The 27067-nt window shown below is 35.9% G+C and overlaps 1 protein-coding gene across 3 annotated transcripts in view; it reads right to left on the bottom strand.

The window, feature by feature from the left end:
* Window positions 1–26997, bottom strand: part of LOC129807047 (protein mini spindles) — a 27922-nt gene extending 925 nt beyond the window's left edge. Inside the window, exons 1-9 of one of the 3 annotated variants that reach the window (XM_055856042.1) lie at window positions 26848–26997; window positions 25421–25764; window positions 18402–20608; window positions 12692–14551; window positions 12419–12511; window positions 6538–7654; window positions 6263–6463; window positions 5881–6099; window positions 27–161 (exon numbers count right to left, since the gene is read on the bottom strand). In XM_055856042.1, the coding sequence (XP_055712017.1) occupies window positions 27–161; window positions 5881–6099; window positions 6263–6463; window positions 6538–7654; window positions 12419–12511; window positions 12692–14551; window positions 18402–20608; window positions 25421–25684 (6096 nt within the window). In that variant the 5' untranslated portion in view covers window positions 25685–25764; window positions 26848–26997. Of the gene's footprint in view, window positions 1–26; window positions 162–5880; window positions 6100–6262; window positions 6464–6537; window positions 7655–12418; window positions 12515–12691; window positions 14552–18401; window positions 20609–25420; window positions 25765–26847 lie in introns of all 3 variants that reach the window. The other 2 variants (XM_055856033.1, XM_055856051.1) reach the window with 2 other exon arrangements.
* Between the last annotated feature and the right edge of the window lie 70 nt (window positions 26998–27067).

Genomic DNA, 27067 nt, shown 5'->3' on the forward strand with positions numbered 1-27067 from the left:
CAAAAGCTCAATTCATCATTACTCACATCTTTCTTCAGAAGAGACACTGTCGCTTTACCACCAAATTGCTGATTTACATTCAAATTCTCATCGGCTGCCTTATTATCCAGCAGTGGGCTGCCATCATAATTGGTACTTGATGCCGCTCCTCGAGATTTTACCTAACAAATTGATTTTTTTCTGTGATTACCATTCTAAAAGACGGGAGCATCACTTAATTGAGCCAAATGATGAATGTGATGAATGTTCTTTAATAAATCATTGCTTTTTTTCTCTTGAAATTGATGCGCAAAATTATTTAAATTAGACGTCTGAATTTTTTTAGGTAAAAAAAAACCTACACATCATTATCACTGAACAAAGGACTTTGAGAAGCTTAATCACCCATAGGGGAGACCGGGGTACCTATAGCCAGGGGTAAAAGTAGACAGTGGATTTTTCTCGTTTTTCTTAAAATGTACATCGAGCAAAGTATTTTTTAATGAAAGTAGGAACACATCCCCATATTCCCAGAAATATTTATAACTCTGATCCTCTTATCCTACAATTTAGAAGCATTTTTATAAAATGGGTATAAAATTGTAGTTTTGATGTTACAGTTTTTGGACCAGCATTTGGTTTTCTGAGTTACTAGTCAAGATTTCATAGTTTTACCTCGTTTCTGGTTTAATAAACCTAATTAAAAAATATTTTTCACTTGGATAATAATTATCCACTTTTTTATATAAGATGATAAACACTGAAACAGCCCTCGGGGCAGTTGTAGTCACTCTTCCGTGGCGGGCTAAAACTATCAATGATTTTTCACTAATAGATGGATAATTGTTAGATGAAAAAGTACTATTGATATTCCAAGCAATATTGCCATTTGTATGAGCAACTTGAGAAATAGATTTTTTCAGAATGTTTGCATTAATTTTGCCTCAATTACAAGAATGTCATTAAAAAAGTTGGCTAAAGCCCTTTTCTTTAGGTTTAAGTAACATATTTAGCATCAGTAGGCTTCAGTCTATCAAGTTAAACAATATTTGGTATCTCCAGTTTAAAATTTAATCTGGGAAACTAGTGGCAATTAGTACCCCAAAAGTGGCTATTTCTACCCAGGCAGGGGTAAGTGTAGCCAATGTGCCATACTTTTTTCATTATCCTCTCAAGAAAAAGCCAAGGATTTTAGAGCTTTGAACTACACTGTTTCATATAGCCAATATCCTAATGCTACTTATGAAACATAAAAATATTAGACAAAACTTATCATTTTTTCACAAGCTACTCGCGAAAAAAAAGCTTCATTTGCTGGCTAATTCTACCCCTGTCTCCCCTATACATAATGATTGTTTTAGGAACAACGAAAAAAAATTTCAAGCTTTTGAGAACATGAAAATTGGGTATGAATAAAATGATATCTCTAATATGGATATCAAATTACAGGTTCAAACCTTAAAAAAAACTCCAAAGCCTTATAAGGATATTTTTAGCCAATATTCTTAAAAATATCTCAGCTTTTGTGGTTCAATGTGAAAACTGATCTCATCAGATCGAATTGAAACTTTAGGGAAAACGGGGCACCACCAAACACGGGGTAGCACCAACCACTAATTTTGATTTCTAAACTACTTGGACTATCTCGACCATTTCTTCAGTGGAAAAGCCTCCCTATATTTCCTATAAAATTCTATAAATCTTGTCCTCTGAAGACGAATATCCGATTAAAAAATCGCACTGTTTGGTGGTGCCCCCGATTCCTCTATACGTATATATACGTTTTGACATATAAAACATTTACATAACCGTTCCGTTCGTTGTATAAATCGCTTCTAAGGAGAGAACAAAACGATATATCGGCAAGTGGATTTTCCGACTCTAAATTTTGTGTTCTGAATAAATCAGACCTTCCATGGCTTGGATTGGGCTCACATTTTAGTATCTTATAACTACACAGTAAAAAATTGTGTGAGAAATAAAATTGTGTATGGGAAAAGTTGTGTATTGTCACAAGCATTTTGGTTGTAAATTGTAAAATTACTATCCTATTTGTAGTACGATACTAACATAATGCTAGTAAAATTAAGTTTGTGTAATGAAATTTGTGTATTGGAAAATTTGTGTGAGAACTGTCAAAATTTCATTGTTTACTATTGCAATTTTTCTAAGATTTTAGTCATTTTTCGCATTTCTAACTGTCTAATTGTCTTCTAGAATCATTCATTGTATTCTTAAAATATGCCTCAGTCGTAAAAAATGAGGAATTATTATGTAATAACAGAAAACAGAGGAAGCATCATGTAAATTAGAAAAATTGACGATGCAACTCTTGGCCATTTGCTTAAGAGAAATAAGCAAGTTCGTGGCGCAGCCGGAAAACGCGAGACCATCAACGAAAAGGTTAGGGGTTCAAGTCTCAGACCCTCTTTTCATGTTTTTTTATTTTTTTTGTTCTCTTTTTCTTTTTTTCTTTGTTTAATACAGAGACTTTTCACAGATAATACACATAAACCGAACAAAATTGCTCTACAATCAAAATTATAGACAGGAAGCCATTTTATAAAATTGACAATACACAACTTTGCCAATACACAACATTTCCAATACACAAACTTCACAACCATAGCGCTCGTGCAAAAATTACCAACGATAGTGGTTGTAATTTTTTTTACTGTGTAGGCCTTGATAGTTCCTACATATAAAAAAGAACTTGATTCCTCCGACCCTCCTGATACAAGCTATGGCTATAGCTCCCATTCTAATGGCCAAAATATCATTATTTTGAGTGATTTGGAGAGGTATCGTTCAGTGCTATAAATCTTCAGAACATCGCTACTTAAGGCTACCACTGCTAGGGGCGCTAAAATCGGAAAGTCGACTGTCGAATATCTCGTAACTTACGAGAGCAGTCTCAGAAGTCCCTGACCTCGGGTATAGATGGCGCTTGTAGGTTAGGACCAGTGACTTTTTTCCAAAGTATCAACATTAAAAAAATAAAGTTTCAAGTTTGGTGGCAATGCGCTGCTTAGTTTTTTTTGACAGCTGTTGCAAGTGGACGCTCGGAAAAAAATTTGAACATGGAAGAAATGGGCCAACGTTACATGATCCAGTACCTGGGGTGGAATGATAACTTTTCGACACTATCGAATCGATAGTATCTATAAATCTATATCTATTGGATTAAGTAAATGTCGACATTTTACGGATTGTTGGGCAATTCATTGCGACATTCCTTAAAAAATGAGACTGTTCATAAACTTTTATATTTGTTACAGGAAATGCAGCTATTGTTTAAAGTCGATAGTATCGAAAATAAGTTATCATGTCACCCCTGTTCTTGAAAGGTCTTAAGACATCCAATACTGAAGCCGATCTGGATTCTACTTTAGGGAAGTCTGCTTTTTCGATTTCCACTGTAAAATGTTGAGTAGCAAAGTGTAAGGGCCTTTTACAGACCTGAGGATTAGCCGAGAGACGGCTTAGTGTAATTATATTCGAAATAGTGATTAAACCACATTTCCATAATTTTCCACTAAGTCTTCTCTCGGCTTAAGTCGTAAGTGTGTCTAGGGCATAAGGGTGGTCGAAAAAGCTTGAATGATGATCAACGCACTAGTCGCCCTAAAGAGGCATCCTCACCGGAAAATGTGACGAAAATCCAAAAAATAATATTGAGTGATTGTCGAGTGAAAGTGCGTGAGCTTGCTGACATGTCAGGCCTTTCAAAAAGTGCCGTACATTGCACATTGACAGAAAATTTGAGCATGAAAAAACTTTGTGCAAGACTGGTGCCGCATTTGCTCACACCGGAGCAATAAACACTTCCCATGTCGCGATGGACAAAATCAAGGAATTGAAGTTCGAACTGCTTGCCCACGCCCCCAACTCTACAGATTTGACCACATCGGACTATTTCTTGTTCCCAAACATGAAAAAATGGCTGGGTATATAAAGATTTTAAAACAATACTAAGGTTGAGCTTCCAGTTGACGCCTATTTCGACGACCTGGACGGAACCTACTATAAGATGGGTATTAGGGTGTTTCAACAGAGTAAAAATTTTTTTGGCACTATCCTCAGGGTGCTCTACAGGATGAGACAAGAAAGTTTTTCTTCGACGACCATATGATCAGACGTTATTTAGAGGTGGCTGGAAGAATAATACAGGGTGGCTGAAAAAAAAATGCAACAATTTTCAGAGCTAATAGCTGTCAAACCGCTGGTGAGAGCGGTTTCATATTTTGCATAGTGGTAGTTCATTTTATCGGTTAAAAGCCTACAAAAGCATTTTCGATAATACTTTGCAAAACTTTTTTAAACTCCCTATATTTTCCAGGAAATGCGAAAGCAGCTATCGTTAGGGCTCTTTAAAACCCTGATTGTAATTAAACTTTCCGTTTTTCGAAACATAATTTGTACAGGGATACTAGTAGCAGAAATTAAAAATGTTTTGGTGGAGGTCTAAAACAATTGCTTGAGCGCTAGTCATCGTTCTTAAAATGAGGAACCAAATTGAACAAAATCTGCTTCACATCTGCAAACAAATGATCTCTGAGACGCATAGATCGCAAATAACCATGAAATAAATTTTGTTAAAGGACCTCTATATGAAGCCTTAAAAGTCCTGAAAATGACGAAATTTCATCGATCCTCAGAAAAAAAGTTATGCTCGATCGACGAAGGAGTAAATTCGCTTGCACGTTCCTGGTCAGTTTCAGAAATGTCATCTTTTCTGATAAGAAAAATTTTCAATTGAGCAATTGATGTGCAAACAAAATGATTGTGTCTAACTGAAGGAAAAAATCATACGATAATTTACACGTTCTAATGACCACCGGAAGTCAAGGCCCACCTCATTTGAATGTCTGGACTTCTTTGAAGACAAATTTATCGCTTTCTACTCGGGTTTTTAGGCTATACCGTCAAAACGAATGCCAATATGTTTCTGGAAATTGTCTTGGAAGGAGTGTTGGAGTCGTGGACAAACAAAAATTTTAGTAAGAAGTAATGGAAGTTCGATCAAGACTCGACAACGTCGCAGAAATCACGCTGCGAACAAGATTTGCCTAACAAAAACGTTTCGCATTTTAATTTTTTTGGAAAACAACGACCTCCACAATTTTTGAATGCAAAATCGTTTGAATTCTCCAAAAGAGGCATTTTGTTGGTCCAGGTTAGGACTAAAAAGTAGCAAAGTGTCGATAAGCTGAAGGCAGCCCTTCCTTGTGAATAGCAGGACATTCAGAAGGCTAACATTCGTGCAAAGTGCGTTAGCACTTTGAACAGACTCAGACCATAATTCAGTCAAAATAAGATCGTATTGAACAAAATCGATAATATTCTAAAATTTTGATGTATTTACTACCATTTTTTCTTTATTTCAAAAAAGTTTAACGAAAAATGAGGATAATAAATATAGCGCTTTTGTTTGTTGCATTTTTTTTTGAGCCACCCTGTATTTTAGCTCAGGAGTTAATTGGTATCCTGAAAAAAATCCTAGATTTGGACATTCCTATAGTTTGTAATAATTCAGAAGAATCGGATTTTTATCGATTCTAGATAGTCTAAAAAAATTGTTGTTTCCATGAGTACCCATCAGAGTCCCAAAGGAGAAGAAAGTTAACCAACCCCCCTTCCCATATTGTTTCAGGCTCAAAAGAGTAAATACCTACTAAAGGATAAAAGAGTTTATAGTCTGTCTATGATTTTTAAAAATATTTTTAAAAAAAAATATGTAGAAAGATTTAAAAAAAATTGAAGAAAAAAATTGTTTTTCTTCAATTAATTATTCTTCAAAAATTTTGGAATTTGAATCTTCATGAATAATTTATTATTATTTTTTTTTAAATACCATTTTTAGATAATTCCCCAATTTGAAAGAAATAAAATCCAACTCACCAACATTGTGTTAAGTTTATCCAACCAGTAGTCCGAATTGAAGTTATTGACATTGGTGTCTGTTGTTGGTGTTATATTTTGTGTAATGTTGTCACCATCGCTGGAAACAACTGAATTTCTCTGCCTCTCAATTTCCGCCAAACCATCTTCAATGTATTTCTGGAAAGTAGGACTGGCACCTTTGAGGAATGGTATAACATCTACATCGGGATTTTTCAGCTGTAACCAATTAAAAACATCACAAGTTTATAAAATTAGATTCACTTTGTTTGGTGTGAAAATGGGTTGGAGGGCAGGCAGTGGGTGGGGAGTGCAATATAATTAGAGGGAGTTATAATATTGCCACATTAACATCTCTCTCTCTAGCTATTGCTAAATTTACCTTAAAATCATACAACTTGGCTATGCCCTCCTTGCTAGTTTGCGTGTCGGAAATGAGCTTGAATATGCAGGAAATTGAATCATGCATCTGCTTAGTCATTCGCTGTTTCTGATCTTTAACACCTCCCTGCTGATTTCCTCGCTGTGGTGACACCACATTTGAATTTCCATTCGTTGGATTTCCACTCGAACCACCGTCTTTCTGCAATTTTTTCCCCGAAAAAATAATTCAATTCTTTTTTTTTTGACCATTTTGGAGCATAACAAATTTTTTACCTTGAGTATTCGAATGAGATAGGCATAGAGTTCAGAATGGGATGGTATTTTGTTGAGATGCTGCAAAATGGCATTTCCCTTCACCTTTGCCATATTGTGAATGATAGTCTTGATAGTTCTCAGGGGTGTATCCGATGGACGTTGATGCCACCATGCACTCGGTAGAGCCACCATAAATTCATGTACTTCCAGCAATACAGCATCATAATCCAATTCACTTGATCGTTCCGGTATAACTTTTACATTGCGCCATATGCACTTCATCAGTAAATCTGTGAATTTGGGCAAACCCGTGCTGGAGCACGTTTCCTTCAGCAATCGAATGAGGGCACAATTTTGATTGGTGAAATTTGTCCTGTCGAGTATCTTCAGACAAATGCCATTGAGTACTTTCATATAATTCCCATCGCCACCACTAGCCAATTTCTGATCTGTCATCAATCCCAGTAGCATTGACATCAGATTCTTCACTGTCACCACACTCAAATTCTTTCCCAATTGCTTGGAATTGAAAAAGGAATACATACTAGACAGAAGTGGCTGAATCATTATAATAGACTCAGCTATTGGCAATTGTGACAGATTCTGGAATTGTTTGAGAATACTCTGAATGTACAATTCCTCATAATCTCGCAGTACAGCCTGTTGTTCAGGATTTGCAATGATGTCACTCAATTCATTAATTGCCGCCCTGGCCGTCAGTGAATCCGATGATCCAACAGCTCGGATTATTTTGACTAGACTGGGATCCAATTTGGGCAGTGTATCTGCCAAATTGGACACAACTGGTGCCGGTTGACTTCGTTGGGGACTAAAAGTACTCCCTACACGTGATATTGGCTGAGACTGTGGTGGACTCATGGTATAATTACTGTAAACACCCGTAGCAGTTACACTTTGTGAATTTGCCATAAGTCTCTGTAATTTCTCCATGGGATACCCAACACCATCCCTCGTGACAATCTTCAGGGGTGACTCTAGGAAACCAACATCAATTTTTGCTGCTTCCCTCACTGGCATCTGATCCACTTTCACCCAGTCTTTTTCAATATCAGCAATCACATCGGGATCCAAACGGAATGGACCCGATGGCTTTGACGGTTGAGATTCAAAGGTCCTGCAAAAATTGTCCCACATTGAAAACTGACAATCCCTTGAATATTCCCAATAATTTTGCAATGTAAACTTTTTTTTTAATAAATCACACAACAGTGTTATTGACAAACTGGAGGAGCTTTTTGTAAAACTTTTACACTCACGTTTGGATTGGGGATTTTTGTGATTAAGATAAAATACAAGAACATAATATTTATAGACATCTGAACCATTGAAAATATAATAATACTAAGAAATTTTTTTTCTGCGTATCTTTACGAACCAGACAAATATCAAAAAATTATGTAACTATTTTTGTCTGTCAATAAACGATTAGCACTATACAAGCCAAAAGTTTTGAGATAGTGACTTGATGTCTATGGTGGACCCTGCCATAAGTCAACAATGGGATCATTAACATGAGCTTAATTTACATCTTCCTCTATAACCTCCTTCCCCTCTAAAACTCTAATATTTAGAAAAAATAATAATTCTAGAAAACAGCCCCAAGTTTACTTTTCGAATATTATTTAAATTATCTAGACGAATGTTTCGGCTATTGAGAATCATTGTCATTACGCGATATTCTAACTAAGATTCTTTACAATTTCACGAGGTGAAATCCAACCTCATAAGATCGGGTCCAAATTCTGGATTTACACGTTTTGACACTCATAAATCAAGAATATCATATGCGGTAAAAATCAATTTTCGTGGATGGCCGTCCCTTCCGTCCGGAGTACAAACACTTCTGGAGAGAGAACAGAAAGAGATATCGACAAACGGTTTTCGACAAAGGTTACATATTGTCATACGACCTTTTTATATCAGCAGGAAACCGATATTTTTTCTAATACCTTATACGGGCTTCAGACCTGAGGTTCAGCTATGTGGCTTAACTGCTCTGATTTCTTATCAATCACGAAAAATTTAACCCATTCAGTAAATGTACCAGAAATACTTGAGATAGAATGTTCATATTTTGGGATTAGTTTCCTACAGATTAATAGATGATTTTTTTGAAAAGAAAAAAAAATTATCCATTTTTTATTTGTGTATATGGGCATGAAAAAATAAAACATTTCAATTCAATTCAATTCAATTATGGGGGCGCGGGGAGCCGCTCTCAAACACGCGTCTTAACGGTCACTGAATTTAAATTCTGTACATTAATTCATTACAAACTCTATTGATTTAGATAGAGTAACTATCCAAGAAAACACATTGGCAACCAGAATTCAAATCAGGAAAGAGGATAAAGGCCAATTTTAACAAATTCGACGGGATGTCGAATTTTCCGTCCGCCATTTTGTGAAAAATTTTGTATGACTTAACGCGAAGCGAGAAAAGAACAACAGAATGTATTCCCATCTCTGTCAGGCTATTTTTTCCAAGTAATTGAAGGACTAAAGTAACTAAACATCCTTTTCCGACAGAAATTCCAATATCAATTGTCCTGAAATAAATCATCTAAAATCACTCAATTTGCGTATGATGTATAATACCATGGTAATGAATGGGTTAACTTATGATTGGATTACTAAAGATAAGTGACCTATTAGGCTCATAAAAAGCAATAAAACTTCTCGCTATTTAGGATTTTAAGACCTTCGGAAACTGGGCTAAACCTCTAGGCTGAACCGCTTTAGACACTTAACATTTAAGGCAATAACGGCTTAACGTAATTATAATATACTTTATTCACAAAAATGGGATCATCCCTTTTACAATTGTGAAAGAAAAAAAAAGAAAAAATATCAAATATTGAAAATAAAAATGTACAGAAAGAATTAAAAATGAAAAGAAAAAAAAATTAAGTGAAAAAAAAGAAAAAGAGTCTCCATCCTAAGCTTCTCAGACCTCTATTTGAAAAAATTGACGAATGGCGGCAGCAGAACTGCGCCTGTCATTCGGTATGATATTGTAAGTACAGTAAACTCTCACTCAATCGGCTCTTTCTCAATCGGGCACACAATTTTGTTGGCAACTTTCACGCTTAATTATGAAGCTAATTTGCTCAAATTCGCTGTAGTTCTTCCTATTTTATCGTGATTTTTTATAATTGAGCGCTTTTTGTGGAATTTACAAAGGCTTTGATGCTCAATTCTATCGCTAAACCGGATGACATTTTGCCCCATATTCCCGATTGAGAGAGAGTCTACTGTACACTCGGCTCTTCGTTATCCGGCTGACTGGGAGACAAAATGACATTTAGGTTTTTTGAATAATCAACGGTTTTTATATTTTGTGCTGTGTGAATTTATTTTCTGTCTGACAAAGAACAAGAGAATTTTCTTCATGGTGTGCTTATGTTTCATTTTTATCACAATTATGTATTAAAAACTTCGATACAATGATAATAATACTTTAATTCACACTGGAGAAACTTCATGTTTAGTAAAAATAATTTTGAATACATCAACCTCCAGTGTTTGGCAGCTGTCACCCGGATAACGAAGTGCCGGATAACGAAGAGCCGTGTGTAGTAACGCCCTTAACAAACAGGGTTATAGAAAGGCAGTCACTGCCCACTTTAGGCACCAAGAGTCCCCGAACTCTGGCTGAACCCCCCCCCCCCTAACCAGAAGACTCGACAGGTACTCGGGACATCCAGAAATCAACAGGTGAAACAGGAAAGGAACAGCCCTCATCTCCCAAAGGGATCTTAGATCACAACCAATGAAAACGTTTCTGTATGGAGTGATGTGATCCCGGCGGTTTATGCCGCAAATATAGCTGACACAATCATTAAATGAAACCGTCAGGCGACGAATTGTGTCACTATCCGCCGCAAAATAGTTCTGCTCCATAATTAAAAAATGCAAGAAGAAGCGCTCGCGCGAGGATCAAACGAGTGTCATAGGGCGTGATGTCCCGGAAGCGTCTAAGGGTATACAGAGAATAGTTGACCTTTCGGCAAATAGAAGTAGCATGATCAGACCAAGAGAGAGTTGTATTGAAGATTATACCTAGGTTTTTGACCTAATCAGAAAAAGGAATAGTTTCACCGTAAAGATGCAATGAATGGATAGAAGTCAATGGCAATTCCTCTTTTAGAAATCACGATAGCTTGTGACTTTTTAGGATTCAGAATTAATCCGTTTGATAACGCCCAGTGTTCAGTTTTAGAAAGATTAGCGTTCATGAGTTGAAAAGATTGAAGAGGATCAGAAGGCTCACCCTCAACACAGATTTAAAGGTCATCAGCATAAAGATGAAAGGAGCAATTCGTCAATACCGAGGGTAAATCATTAATGAACAGAGAAAAAAGCAATGTGCCTAGAATTGAACCTTGTCCAATGCCCTTATTTAGAAGAGAAGGGGAAGAAAAATTCTCACAATACTTTACGATTAGTGACCTTCCAGTGAAGTAGGATTGTATAAGGGCAACTGCAGAGGATGAAAATTTAAAAATGGAACATAATTTATAGCAAAGGAGATTGTGAGGAAGGCTATCAAAGGCCTTAGTAAAATCCAACAGGACAAGAATCACGAAGCGACCTCGATCCATAGAAGACGCAATGTCGTGGTTGACTCTCAGGAGAGCCGTCGTAGTGCTGTGACCCTTTCGAAAGCCTGACTGAAAGTCAAAGGAGCCTGTTTTACTCTAAATATTGCGATATCTGCTCGTGGAGAAGAAACTCAAAGGCCTTTGATAGAACAGGAAGAACGCTAATAGGCCTGAAATCAGAGGGAGATTTGGGATTAGTAATTTTGGGAATCGGAACTACAAGAGCTCGTTTCCAAGAATCAGGGTAATTTGAAGTAGTGATTATATAATTGAAGATATCAATGAGCAAAGGAAGGATTACCGGGAGAAGAATTTTGATGAACTGAAGTGAAACACCATCACACCCCATAGCATTCGACTTGATACGTGAGATAGCGAAAACTACGTTATCATGCGAAACACAGTTGAAGCTAAAACCCTCCCATGGCGCGGGGGGCAAAGAAGGAGAAGTCAACGGATCAACAGCACAGGAAGAAAAGAATACGCATAACTCTTGAGCTGAAATTAAATGGCTATCACCAGATGATACAGACACAGACGGTCGCAAACCAAGCTTCTTAATATTGCACCAAAGAGTTTTTGATGGAAGCTTAGGATCTAGGCACTTGTCAAAATGACGTTTCTTGCTAGATTTAATAAGGTTGCGAGTCTCATTACGGAGTTTCTTGAATTCAAGTTCATCAGATGAACGGCCTGAACGTTTCCATTTTTTATATGCTGCGTCTCTGCGCTTTATAGACGACACTATGCTGTCATTGATCCAGGGAGTCGATAAAGATGGGACAAGTGAGCGCTTCTTTGGCACAATAATTTAATTATAATCAAAATAATGATCAGATTACATTTCAATCAGTTTTCCACTAAACCGTCTCCCAGCTTACGACGAGAAACGGCCTAGTCAGTGGGAAACTGATGGGAATTTAGTCAAATAATTATTTTGACTATAATTACGTTAAGCAGTCTCTCGGCTTAAGTCGCAAGTCTGTCTAAAGCATAACCTATAGTCTGTGTATTTCCATATTGTTACAAGAAATCGTGCTATAAATGATAAAGAAGTTATGACAATTGCTGATCCAAGTGTCACAATATCGTGCAGTTTTTGAACCAGGGCTAAATCTCATAAAATTCAATCATTCGCAATCACTTAAGAATATAAAATTTCCAAGGCTCAGATGTCTACAATATAAAATAAATTTTTAATAGAGCAATGTTGCCCACACAAAATTCAGGGTCACAAAAATTGAGTGTTTGAGAAAAACAGAAATAATAGATTACATGAACTTCTCTAGTTGTGGACTAGTTGAATCCGCATCTACGAGATGCTTAGACTTGAAAGCTCCTTGAGAATTCTCTCCGGAAATCAAATTTCTGCTTGATTATATAGAGAAGAAAGTCAAATGGAAGCTTAGGCCAAAAAAAATCAATTTAAAAGTCAAGAATCCTTTGAAAAATCCCTAATTCAGTATTTTTTTTTCAAAGATGAGCTTGAGGTTTCAAAGGATTCTTCACTCGCTGGAAAGACAAAATTGCTGATATATTCACACTTACCTAACAGCAGGTTGTGGTACTTCATCTTCAGGCGGCAATTCTTCTTCACAAGGCAACTCTTGAGGCTCAACAATCTCTTGATGCTGAATTTGCTGCATTGCAGGTTTTCCAATAGCACTTTCCACTGGCTTCATCGCTCTGGTTTTCTTCATTCGTTTGATTCGTTCATCGAGCATGGAAGAGTCCTTGTCGGAAATCTGACCAATCATTTTGTATACTTTATCACCAGCCAGAAAATATGCCTGAACAATGCAATTGAGAGCGGCATTCCGTACAGAATTGTCTCTATCGGAAATATGCCTGGCAATTTCTTTGAGAGCTGACTGAGGTGTTGGTTGACACACCGCCAATCCGTGTGTCTCAATCATGTAGCCCAATTCATCGAGACACTCAGTTCTCTGACGGGCATTCTTTGATTTTAGGCCCTCCATGATGTACATTGAGAGTTTCGAGAAAGGATATACAAGGCAAATTTGTCTCAAAAGAGTTCTCACACCATTTCTCACGGCATCCTTGGGATCGCCAATTTTAATCAAAAGATGAGGAATGAAGCAACTTCCCTCACTCTCTCCCATCATGTACTCATTGTCAATTAACATCTGAAACACTGAATTTAGATATTCCAGTGCTTTCAGCAATACCGAAGGATTCGTATCGTAGAATCTCAATGAAATCCATTTGAGTATCAAATCAAGATTGCATATGAGCGCCTTGTCATTCTGTGGCAAATCCTCAATGAGTGAATCAATCACTTTGAGATGGTACCGAAAATCATCATGAAACATATTTGCCATTAAATTCTTATTGACATTAGCTGTTGTCATCTGATCCCGAAGTAATTCAGTGAATTCTTCACGTGGTTGCGTGAATGTCCACTTCAACACTCGCAACTTTTGCTCATCTATCACTCTTTGATGTTTTGTGCCATTGATGGCCAAAAGTGGCGAAGTATCGACATCTTCATCCTTCTTTCTCGATGATACTGCAGCTGGTGCCTTTGCATTTGCCCCAGCTGCAGGTTTTCCAATTTTCTGTCCACCACCCCGAACACTTTTCACCGGTTCTTCAGCAATTGGCGCCTGTTGCTTACCTTTTGGCAAGGGTTTCACCGGCAAATTCGGTCTAGCTTTATCCAAAGCCGCCTGAATATCCTTCTTCGATGCTGGTTTCTGCTTATCAAGTGCCTTAATCATTGGATCATATCCCACATGAATCATTATACCCAGAACAGCATCATTGGCATTCTTTCTCACTTCAGCATTCCTATCGCAAATACTGGCATATAAATGTGGCAGACATGCCACAAGTTCATCCTTGGGAATTGATTTTACCGGTAAATCCGGCAATTTTTCCGCAAGCCATCCCCACAATTCAGTCTTTAGACCCGGTCCACCCGATTTCAGAGCTTCAGCAATCATTTCACCATCGAAAAACTCCTTGAAACCACAAATCTCACCCCATGTATTAATACAAGCCAGGCAGGCATTTCGCAGGAAGGACTTCATATCCCCAAGACCATGCAGAAAACCCGGAAATAGCACACGAATGTGTTGTTTGCAGGCTGGACCAATGGCCGTGGCTAATTGCTCACAAATGGCCACGGCCATTTGAGCAATTTTTGCATTGCTGTCGACAATTCTATGCGCCAAAGCCTGTGGCAAATCCCCAATTGATGGCTTAATCAATTTAGCATCAGTAATTATTCCCTGTAGTTTAATAAGGCCCTCATTGCGTGTCTTCCAGTTTTTATCGGATATCTCCCCCAAGAGTGCCTCAGTGATTTGTGGCGAGATGTCAATACGTGGCAGGAGGTCAGCTGTCGATGTTACAGTCGCTTCCTGGTTATCATCGCCATCGTCTCTGACAGTAAATCATGTAGTATTAGTATAATCTCGGCAAAAATAAAAAACATCGCCGATAAGGCAACAAGACTTTATAGTAAGTGAGATTCCTACCCAAGTAACAAAAGAAGGAAAATAATGAAAATCAGGAATAGGTAATACTGTCGGCGTTCTAAAAACGTTAGTTTTCCTTAAAAAAATACTAAAACTATAGGCAAGTTTACTTACGAAAATCTTTTAACCCTTTAAGGACGACTGGGTCACCCGTGACCCATAGAGAAAATAATTTTTCCTGACTACCTGAAGTTATTTCTTTCTAATGTTTGTACCTAATCACAAAGTAGAAGATGTAGGAATATAGGATATTTTTTGCAAATCTCCAGCTACTTGCTATATAAAAAATATTTAAGCTAAAAAATGACGAATTTTCAAATTTTCACATTGCTGCTTGAATTTTAATATTTTTAATATTTCTATTTTTTTTAAGCAAAAAACCTCTTGGGACTAGAAATTGTAATAACTATACATAATATTTCTTAACAAAGTAAAAATTATAGTTTATTGGTATTTTCAGGAAAGCTTTATAATTTTCATGGGTCATATGACCCAATCGTCCATAGAGGTAAAAAAATACCGAATGGATATTCCAAGTTTTGAGGTCAGAATGTTTCATGTTTTTGTTTATGTGTGCGCAAAATAGTCAATTATTCTTTTAATGAGCAACGCACAATACCTTTTGTTTGTAAACATGTTTTCAAAATTTCCCATGAGAATGAGCGAGATGACTAGATCTAGATCTCACTCACTCTCATTGAAATGTCAAAAACATGTTTACTAAACAAAAGTTATTGTGCGTTGGACATAATATTGTGTGAAAATATCATTTAACTGCGATCCCAGTGATATACTGACTGAAGCAAGTAATATTTTGATAATTTATAAAATATTTCTACGTAATGATGTAAATTCATAACTTTTTACTCTTGTAGATGACTTCAAAAATGGAAAAAAAAATTCAAGATCAATGACCACGAAATCATCCACATAATGCCCAGACGACAATTTTATCCTGAACGAAAGCGACAAAATATACTTGTAACAAGACGTGGATGAAATGGACTTTGAAGTTTAATCGAGAACGCATCAACGCCGGAAGAACTCGCGGATTCACAGTAATGTGCAACTACGTCTGAAATTCGCAGAGACAACTAACATTGCACCTGAGGAAAGGCGAGGAAACTGAGGAAAGCACAGGTGCACATGGCGCTATTAGAAAAAAAGGATTATAAGACCAATTGTATTTGTGAGGCATGCGACATTTATCTCTGTGTTACCAGTACTCGAAATTGTTTCGATTAATATCATAAAAATAAAAAATGAAGTAAGTCTCGTCCTAAAAGGGTTAAAAAAACTAAAACTATAGGCAAGTTTACTTACGAAAATCTTTTAAAGTATTCAAGAAATGAATATGGAAATAAAAATTGTAAGTGCCTAAATTTTACAATGCTTTGCTAAAGCAATCCGAACTATTCGAGACACAAACTATTCATTCACAGCTTGATTTTGATTCTCCAACAGTGTCTCGGCTAAAAAGCAAATGGAGCTCTCTTATTTGAACAAAATGTCACTGATACTCGAAAAATTCAAACTCTAAATCTTTGCAATGGATTGGGAAAATTTATGAAATACCAAGTCAAAAATCTGTCAAAAGAAACTAATTTTAAGGGGATTTACAATGGAATAGGAATTTTATAAACATCAGTGCTCAGAGTAATACTATTTAAAGGACGTACTATAACATTTTTTAAGGAGAAAGTTAAATATCAAAAATTGAAATGTAATAGTGTTTCCTCAATGCATGTGTTTTTTATTTGTTCTCCAGAGTGTAACTAAGATTTGGTGAACAATTCTGAAGGCCAGAATAATCGTTTTGGCCAAGAACTGGAGTGAATAGTGTTTAGTGATGCAGTGCAGTGCTATGGAGTGAAAAAATAAATTTCCATGATCAGTGAAAAGCTTAAATCTGAGGCTTTCATTTGGTCAGTACATCTTGAACTTTATTTTACATGAAAAGTGACACAGATTTTTTATTCGATCGTGCTCTCCGTAGTATTACGGCGTTATCACACTTGAACATTAAAAATCCAAATATGTTATTTGTGTCTTTGAGTCACTTCATATTTGGGGTTTTTTCTATTTATTGATAAAAAAGTGGACTTGGCCTGCAAAAATAAGTTTAAATTTACCTAAAGCATAAATATTTTTCACATTAAAAAATTAAAGAGAAAATCGCATTAATTTTTCGCATTAATGCTATAAATCAATTTATATCAAATTTTGCGGGCCAAGTCTACCTTTTTATCAACAAATAGATCAATTTTGAATATAAATTGATTCAAACACACAAATTACACATTTAGACTTTCACCAGCGACAATTAATGTGAATCATATTAAAATTTTAATGTGCAAGTGTGATAACACAGTTACTCTGGGATCACAACAAAGTGAAAATATGACACAAATTTAAATTTGAGACTTGAGACACTTCGAATGCCTAATAGGAACTACCTTCAACTTCCACGCAGACGAAAAAAGAAGTAATAGTCTTTTCTTTGGTTTTCGAAAACGATCTTCGAATGGCCCTTTTCTTGGGCAAATTTAGATGTGAACGCCGGGAATTGCATCATTAGCACCCGGTGTTTAAAAACTTCGAAGATCAGTTTCCAATCGAAATTCAAAGAAAAGACATTTTTACTTCTCTTTCGTCCGCATTATAGTCGAAGTACTTCCTCTTCGAATTGCCTCGAGTAGCAAAATGTACCTACTTTTGCTCTTTTGTGAGGAAATTCAAAGCTACAAGGTTTATTTCATTATAATTTCTCTCATAGGCATTGAGTTATACCTTTAACAGCTTCTCAATGTTTAAGAAAAGAAATCCCCATATTATGCGAAAATTTAGTTTGAAAATTATAAGGTGAGTTTGAATTCTTCGAACATAAATGACTCTGTGAATAGTGTTCCACAATCGCAAAGAAAGTGGAACCCATCGAGCAATTTCAATACTAAAAGTCGTTGATGATTTTAAAAAATGACATGGACTATAGTGCGACCTAAGTGTCAAATCTGGAACCAAATATGGCCTATAGCGAGGCTCTACTGTATTTTCATCTCTCTCGAACTATTTTTCCCAAGCAGCTGAAGAACTAAAGTTACTAAAAACCAATACCCGACAGCATTTCGGATAAAAGTTGCCCAGAAATAAATCATCTAAAATCATTCAATTTGCGTATAATACCATGGTAAGGAATGGGTTAAATCGTAAGTGTGTCTAGGGCATTAGATTGGCGTTAGTCAATCTAACCGTGTCGCTTTGGATATACCTTTAGTAATGTGAAAATTACATTTTTCTTACGTTAAACCTATCTAATTTGATGATAAAATTATATTGACTGGAAATACTTATTAAATCGGAAGTTAAACTTGATTTTGAGTTGTAACTGTAAATGTCATAATCAGTTGGTAAAGTTTGAGCACTGAGTGAAATCTGAAAAAGTTAAAATAACATTCCGGAAATGTTAAGTTTACCCTGCAGAATTTATCCAAAATCGGTGGAAATATTACCCTTTTTAGGTGTATTGGGGGTTAAAACTACCCTTTTTCATGTTAAATTTACCCTTAAAGAGGTGTAAAATTAACATTAAAAAATGTTTATATATTTTTACACCTAAAATGTGTTAAAGTTATGAGGAAAAAAAGTTAATAGCACCCTCTTTTTTTTCTCAGTGAACTTAATAGCGGAAAATATGAAATAAATTATATTGAAATATAAAAATCTCACATAAATAGAAAAATAAAGAAGATACTCACTCATTGTCGGAAAGGGATCCTTTACTGGAGCTCTTCTTAACTCCACGTATCGGAACTGGTGGCTTCTGATCGCTATTCTTCTCGAATTCTGCGAAGATTTGCTGCTTCAACGCTGGCTTTTCCCCATCAAATACCATCGCAAGAGACTGTCCCATGAAGAGATACATTGTCCCAAGCAGAGTAATTCCAGCACCTCTTACTGCCGGATTAATACTCTGAACGGCCTTTCGAGCGTCCTCCAGAAGTAACTTAGGGTTGATCTGTAAGCCAAACTCTCGGAGAGCCTGATTGACCCAAAGTAGAGCTTCTTGTTGGACTTTTGGGGATTTCTGCTCAAAAGCAAATGACATAACTTTTGACACTACATATTCGAGTGTTATGGCTTCAGCAATAGCCGTTAGGGCTGCAGATGCTGATGCATTATTCTTCGTATCGCCCAATTTTTCTGCAATGTCACTCATGGCATAGTCACATGTGGTCACTGTTATAGGCATCCTTTCGGCAATAACTTTTATGATATCCAATCGGTACTTGAGAACTTGAAAGTGGGTATCTTTGAGGCCAGGTTTCTTCAGAACAATCCTAACAAGGACTTGAGATACTCCACTCTTGGGATCAATGTCACTGACAATTCCCATTAGGGATTCCACAGCACCAAATCGACCCTTCCAGTTACTATCTGCCAAGCCTGAAATCACATCAGGCGGCAGAAGTTCTGACGCTTTCTCATCAATTTCTTCCGGAGACAAATCCCGTTCACTAGGCAACATCACTTTTCCTGGCACTTTGGCCGTACTGCTTGATTTTGCCAAACCAGTACCAGTCTTCTTCACCATGGGCTTTTTACCGCCCGCTGTGGCTGGACGTGTAACGGGTTTGGGTTCAGTGGAGCCACCCTTTGTCACACCAGCAGACTTGTGAGGTGCTGTAGCTGGTCTCTCCTTCTTCGGACTACTTATCTTTATCACAATCACTGCTTTCTCACAGCATTCCTTTATCTTATTGAGTTTTAAGGCATCCACATCAGTTAGAAATGGCGATATATTTTTTTCACCCACCAGCTTCATTGCTGTGCCAATGGCTTCGGCAGAACAATCTCTCACCACTGGATCAGGTTCATTGAGTGTCTTCAGCAGAGCTGTTAGGTACGCTTTAAGAAGTTTCTTGTTCAAAATCGTCGGAACGGTCTTGGTGAAGGCTCGGGCGAGAAATGATGCTGTTTCAGACTTTACACTTGGATTTTTATTATTCAATGCCTCCAGAATGTCCTCCTGAAGGGCCTCAAGATTTGTCGATGGATAAATTGCATCAATGGCATCTCTTAGGGCTGTTACGACATTTGTTTTCTTCTCCTTGAACTTCTCCAAAATTGCCGCAATACAAACAAGGGCATAGGGTGAAAATTTCTTACCCAAACCTTTAGCAATGCCTGTTAGAATTTTTCCTGACATCGCCACAAGGACAACATTGGTGTCTTTGGTGAGAACTTTTTTCAGTGCCTTTATCAATTCACCATAGTCCCCTGATTCCAATTTGGGATTCTGCACAAGTGGCTCAATAGCTTCAAGTGCCTCTTTTCGCTCTTGCCACTTCTTTGACTCCAGCTTATCGTAGAAATCCTTTGGGATTTTTGACAAAATATCAACAGGATCCACCAAATCCAGCGGATCAATTTCACCCGTGACATTTCCATCATCACCTTCCTCACCATCATCACCGTCATCGTGGGCGGCTGCTGCTGCTGCAACAGCAGCTGCTCTCTCCTGCTGTGACCGTAAATATCTCGTCGGTTCTGCCTTTTCATTCTTAACTTTGTCAAATTCCGCATCGAGTTCTTTCATCAGAACATCCGCCACGGAAGTCAATTGGGTCTTGAGTGCTGCCCCAATCCATCGATAAATCTCAATTGTCAGTGATTTTGCCTCATCTCGCACATTTTTATCCCGATCACTCAACAATGTGGCTATTTTCTTCACAATCGGCTTCACAGCAATCACCTTTGAACCAAATTCACGCAGAGCTAGTGTTGTAGCTGCAATACATGCTGCACCAATTTTAGGATTTTTATTCTCCATACCCTTTATCAATTCCTCCATAACAATCTCATGTTTTTCAATCTCAATGTACATCAGTGATATCTGAACTGCTAGATCTTTTGTTTTTGCTTTTGTAGCTCCAATACATTTTGATACAATTCCCGACATCACCTGAAAGTGCACATTAACGTACATTACCAAACACTTCCCCCTTTTCTCTCTCTACTCATCTCTCTATTTCATTATGCACATTCTTTCCGTGATATATTAGCAGAGAACCACGCGTCAAAAGATGGATAAATTATGATTGTGAGGTGTTATTTTATTCCGTGTTCTACCTCCTCTGCGTGGCTATAGTTTCTTATTAACCGTTAAATGCAGATATTTTATACATGTAGTATTATTCTATGGACTCTACTTTAAATAAACTTGCATAAACATTTTCCAGAATTACCAAGGCGATTTATCAGACGAAAAAAAAAGCAAATTAAATAAAATTCTTCTGGTCTGTAACTTGTTCAATGGCATTTATGGGACGAAACTGTCGTAATACTTTGAAAATACTCATATAGGCGTGATAAGATCCCACTTCCAAGCTTTTTAAGTTTATTGCATTTTGATTAAAATCCAACAAGAAACAAACAAACAAAAAAACATTGCTGAGAAACATATGACCCAGATAATTTGGTACAAACTTAATATAGAATAGTTTGAATCGTATAAAAGGAGAATTGAATTTGATTTTAAAGTTCTTATTGGTGAATGTAAAACCCATAAACAAATAAGTAGCAATGATGAATAGACTTTGAGAAATGCTCGAAAGTATCAGTTTGATGCAATTAAGAAACCCTCTTGGTAAGTACTACAAATTCTGTCTTTCTTGACGGATTTTGATCATCTTGTGCTTATTAAAAAAGATCTTTTCTTATTGAAGAAAACATTAAATTAATATTAAAAATAAGATCAGCATTTATCTAAATATTCGTGCTAAAAATTACGGTAATTTTATCAGGAATCGAAAACTGAATGGCTACACGAGTTCTATGAATGTCTATCGATCGTTTATTCCTTAAACTTTTAATTTTTTTTTAAAAAGATTTTAAGTAGACATCGGATGCTCATAATCGTTGATTCTAAGATCTTAATGAGATTTTATAAATCTTTTATGTATTTAAATCTAACATTTCTAAACGCTGACTTTTATTTAAAATCTATCTTATTCAACCAAAAATATAGTAGAATATTGCGTCAAGAATATTAAGTAAGAAGAAGTAAGTAAGGATATTAAATCTCAAATCAGACTACAGATTTTTATCATTCCGGAAAATGTGGGAGCAACAAAATTTTCCACAAACGAAAATACTCTCCTTTAGAAATTTTCATACAAAATGAAAAGGAAATAGATCTGTTCTTTATAAATTATTGATTGTGGACGTATTTATAACTAATGCCGTTAATACCTATCTGATAATCTGAAGCAAGTCCCAGTTTTGTTCGTTAAGTATAGTCGGCTTCCAAAATAAATTTAACTAAGGAACAGTTAATCTGTTGTTCCTCTAGATTGAAAAAAATATTTTCTTTAATTGTTCGAAAATATTATATTTGTGATTTTCCAACTAGAAATTTACGAAATGCTCCTAAATTGTATAGCCCACTAAAATATTCGTAAAAGTTTGTAGTTTTTTCGCAAACATTGTTCGTGATCACCTGACGAGTATATTTTGTTCTTTCAAAAAGACTTGTTTGTAAATATTTGTGAACCACACAAAATTGTTCATATTTTTCTAAATTTATTCGTAGTTATCCATCCAGACAAACAAGAATCAATGAAAAATGTTTGTAAAAGAACACAAAATAGTCGTCAAGTGATCATGTTCCGAAATATTTTTATAAAAAAAGTACGTACTTTTACGAACGTTTTGTTGGGTTATACAATAAATTTACGATTATTTTGTAAGTCTCCAGTAGAAATTCACAAAAATTTACGAACAATTTTACGAAATATTATTTTTTTTGTGTACAAGAAGTTAAGCCATATGAAAAACGTTTAGGGCTAAACTTTTAATGTAAAGACCGTGGCACGAGGTCTTCAGACTGTAAAACACGATCTTCAGTAGAAAAAAATAGGCCGTTTCAGTTTTCTTATAATTAAAATCTCGAGAAAATTAGAAAATTACATTCGGCTGTGAATTTTATCAAATTTATGAAATTCCTTAATAAAAATTAGCAATTCTTTTTTAATATAAAAAACTTTAACGAATGAGTTGGAATATTATTCTAAGAGGAATCTAATGTTATTCCAATTGGACGAAAAAAATAACTTAAATTCGCTTTTAGGCATTCTGTTTGTAAAATCCCGAAACATGGTATAAAAATTTTAAACTCAAATGTTTTTTAATTGATATGAAGTCCTTCAAAAACTGATAGATGATCCTATTAATTCTGAGATAAATAAAGTTAATGGCTAATGATGCTTCATCTATTCCAATTTTGCCGCAAAACTTAAAGATCTTTGACATTTCCTTTTTAGTGAGCCTACATTGAGCTGGGACTACATTGAAAATACATTGAAATACATTTAATTTAGACATATAAAACAATTGTGGATCTATATTAAATTATGGCTAGGTCCAGCTTCCTTTAGAAATATACTAAAAATAGCGTCTTCAATATAAACCCCAGCTCAATATAGCCCCATCTCCCCCTATATGTTATGTTTATTGGAGAATATGAATAAAAAAAGAGTTCAGTTTGATAAATATTTAAGGCTAGAAGATTTATCTCAGAATTGTGTAGATTATCCCATATTGTTTAGTAACTGCAATAAAACCGAAACCTTTGAGAACGAGTGTGCCATTTATCAGTAAAAAAAAATATTTTATTCAGAAACAAAAGCAAAAATTAAGTAAAAAGCTAAATTTGCTTAGAAATAAAATTAAAATTAATTTTTTATACCTACGGCACACCTTTTAGATCAGGAAAATTTCACAAAATCAAAATTCGCATCTGTTTCTTTCTTAAACGCTTTGCATATCGTACTCTTTCGCACTCTTCTTCTTCTTCTCTTGAACATCACATCAAATTAAATTTAGTTCAGTCCAAACTTTAAGACCGAAAAAGTGGGATAGATTTATACAAATCTTTTAAGAAAAAAAGACTCGAATTTTGATTTCATGAAATTATACCGAGCTAAAAGGTGTGTCGAAAGCATTATTGCTCATTTTTGTTTTGTCTTTTTAAAGTAATTTGTAGGGGAGTATTACTTTCTTACTAATAGATAACCTTGTCCCCTAAGAAATAAAAATTTTACTAGCAAAATTAAGATAAGGGAGAGCTTTCAGGCTTTTACGCATTCTGGCTTCGAATACTTTATATTTTTCTAACACTTTACATATGTTAATATTTTAAAATTAGTTTTTTTACGGCTCTGGCGCAACTTTTAGATCGGTCAAATTTCATGAAATCATAATTCGCTTCTCATACTTTCTCAAAAGATTTTCTTAAGTTTGTCTCACTCTTTCGGACTCCAAATTAGACTAAACTAAATTTAATTTAGTGTGATGCTCCAAAGAAGAAGAAGAAGAGTACAAGAACTAGGATAGACATATGCTAGACTAAATTAGAAAGGGATGGAAATTTTTATTTTATGAAATTTTCCGGTTACGGAAACGCCACAACTTTTAAATAAAAAAATAGTGAAATCAAAATTCTCATTTTTCCAGAATCTTCTTATTTCAAATATCAGACCAACTTGAATTTAGTTCGACTGAATTTTTTATGCGAAAAAAAAAGAGATTAACACTCTCTTTTTGCCATCTAAAGTTGTGTTTTGCTCTGAAGTCAGAAAAAGTGATTTTTTCTGACACTCAATTTTTGATCCTCTAAGACAATTGGGAAAGGAAGTTATGTTAATCTTATGTAATTTTAGTGATCTAAAAGGTGTGCTGGAGGACTTACAGAGATGGTTTTTTTTTGAACATTTTTTTTTTTATTTATACTGTTTTAACGTTCGCTAAATTTAAATTTTTTACATTATATCAATACAAACTCGATTGATTTAGATAGAGTAACTATCCGAGAAAAGAAATTGGCGACCAGAAATCAAATTAAGAAAGATTTTTAAGGAAAATATTACCAAAATCGACGCAATGTCAAACTTTCGGTGCGTCACTTCCAGTAAAACTTTGCATGACTTTCGGCGAAGCGAAAAAAGAACAACAAAATGTATTTCTACTTCTGCCAAGCTATTTTTCTCAAGTAATTGAAGGGCTAAAATAACTAAAAATTCATTTCCTGACAAATTACAGTGTCAGCCATTATAATAGAATCAGCTCCACAAAGACCACTATTTTACCATGAGCATTTTTGTTTATTCCTATTCGTTGAAATAATTTTGACATAGAAATGTTCAAATAATCACCTTATGTCAAATAAGTGTTATTTTGGCCGCTAGAGGTTTCTATTTTTCACAGAATACATCAATATTGAAATTTGGTGTGAACAACACAATAGGACCACTTTTATTTAAATTAAAGAATGTGGTCTATAAATCAATTAAGTTTAAATAAAGCCATATTTAGAAACTATAAATGACAGTTTTCCAGTTTTTTTGGCCGAACTGAAATTCACTATTGACGTATTCTGTGTAAAATAGAGAACCCTGGCGGCAAAAACAACCATTATTCAAGGATTCTAATAATTTCAAGATTTCTACTGCAGAATTATATCAACAAATTGGGAAAAAATATAAACCTTGCAAAATGATTCTATTATTTCGGCCGCCACTGTAGACATCAATTACGGAGATACAAATTATTCATAATCAATCAATTTACGTATGATGTGTAATCCTATAGTAAGGAATGGGTTAGAGGACTATGAGAAAAATATGAAATGTCACCTCTTGAATAATGTTGAAAATTAGTCAATTATATTATTCATTCTCTCTGCAGTTCGAGCAATAAACCACAAAATATCACTCACCTCTCCAACTGTCTTGCCGGCAAATCCGCAGTTTTCCACAAACACCAATGTCGCCTCCAATCCCTTCTCCTGAGCCATAACATTGCTGTCCACAACAAATTTCTTCACCAACCCCAAAAATTTGTTCCATTCTGGTGATTTTTCATCATCAATCTCCCGAAAGATATTTGCAGCCTCCTCATATCCATCAACACGAGCCTTCCACAATTTATGGACACATCGCTCATCCACGGGCAACTTCTTGAATTCTGTGTCCTCTTCCATTTCGTCTCCTTAAAACACTGGAAATTTCACACGAGACGTCTACTTAAAATTGGGTGACACTGCTACCTCTGTCTCACGATCTGTAGGAAATGGATAATTTTGGTATCTATTTTAGTGCACACACCACAATCCACACACTCTTCTTCTTCCTTCAAGTGCACCAGCACGAATGGCCTGTGTCTCTGTGCCTCACGAGGAGTTCACCCGACGAATCTCACTCTCTGGTGAGAATGCCGGGATTTTTGTGGTGTGAGGCGATGGAAATAGGTGACTTGCAACAGGGTGCCCGGATTAGATGGAGAAACAAGAATATTTTTCGGCATTAATGGTATTTTTCGTGGGCCATTGATCGCCAAACAATCGAGACATAAAATCTCAAATCACTTCAACTTCCTGCTCTCTATAATTATGTATATATAATATTTACTAACTGGGGGAACTCGCTTGGGTGGATCTCAAGAGTAGAGGAACATCACTACAATCGTTGAGCGAATAAAAATTATTCTTTTAATTACTTTTGGCAGAATACTTGAAAATGTGTGTTAAAAATGTCTCTCAGCGAGTTGATTGGATGAACAATTAGCAAAATTTTATTTTATTCAGGTAATAAAAGCATCTCACACTGTGGATACGAGCATGTGGCTAAAACTTTGGCTTCCAATGGTATTTACACGACATTGAGAATTTTCCTGTAGACGCCGCCATGCGCAGTTTGATTGTTACCTCTGCACTAATTTCACTAAAGCTTTTCTGATTCATCTACCAAATCGAACAATCAGAAGTATCTTTTACACCTATGGCCCAGACAATTGACCCCATGGGGCTCCCATAATGCCTTTTACGGATGCAATGCTCCAAATTGGGAGTGAATCAAGTGCAACGAGATGCTCCCACCCAAGCCATCAATGCAAAAGAAAGACTTCTGTGACGTATATTTACGTCTTTTGTATCGCAAGTGAGAAATCTCTCAATGAACCCACTGTGCCCCAAATTCTCACAAAATTCCCCAAGTTGGCATCATTTTTATTGCACGAACTACCGTCCCTAACGGTTTTCTCTCCGGACTTGAGCTTCAAACAAAAAAAAACTCCGCAGATTCACAGACCGTACAAGCTAATTTTCAGAGTAGATTTTTCACAACTTATGTTCAATTTTTCGCCTACCTTTTAGCACTATTCGATTACTTGGATGTTCTTCTGCAAAATTCTCTAAAAATGAACAATTCTATGCACAGATATTACACACAATTTCACGTTAAAACACCATCCGCGATCTTTTCGCACTCTTTTTATGTCTCCATTTTTTCTTCTTCTTCTTCAAAACGAAGTCACTGAAAAGTAGCACGACGATTTCCGAACACTTTCGAAAAAGCGCCGTTCGGCT

This window comes from Phlebotomus papatasi, chromosome 1 (assembly GCF_024763615.1).
Source record: "Phlebotomus papatasi isolate M1 chromosome 1, Ppap_2.1, whole genome shotgun sequence".
Taxonomy (NCBI): domain Eukaryota; kingdom Metazoa; phylum Arthropoda; class Insecta; order Diptera; family Psychodidae; genus Phlebotomus; species Phlebotomus papatasi.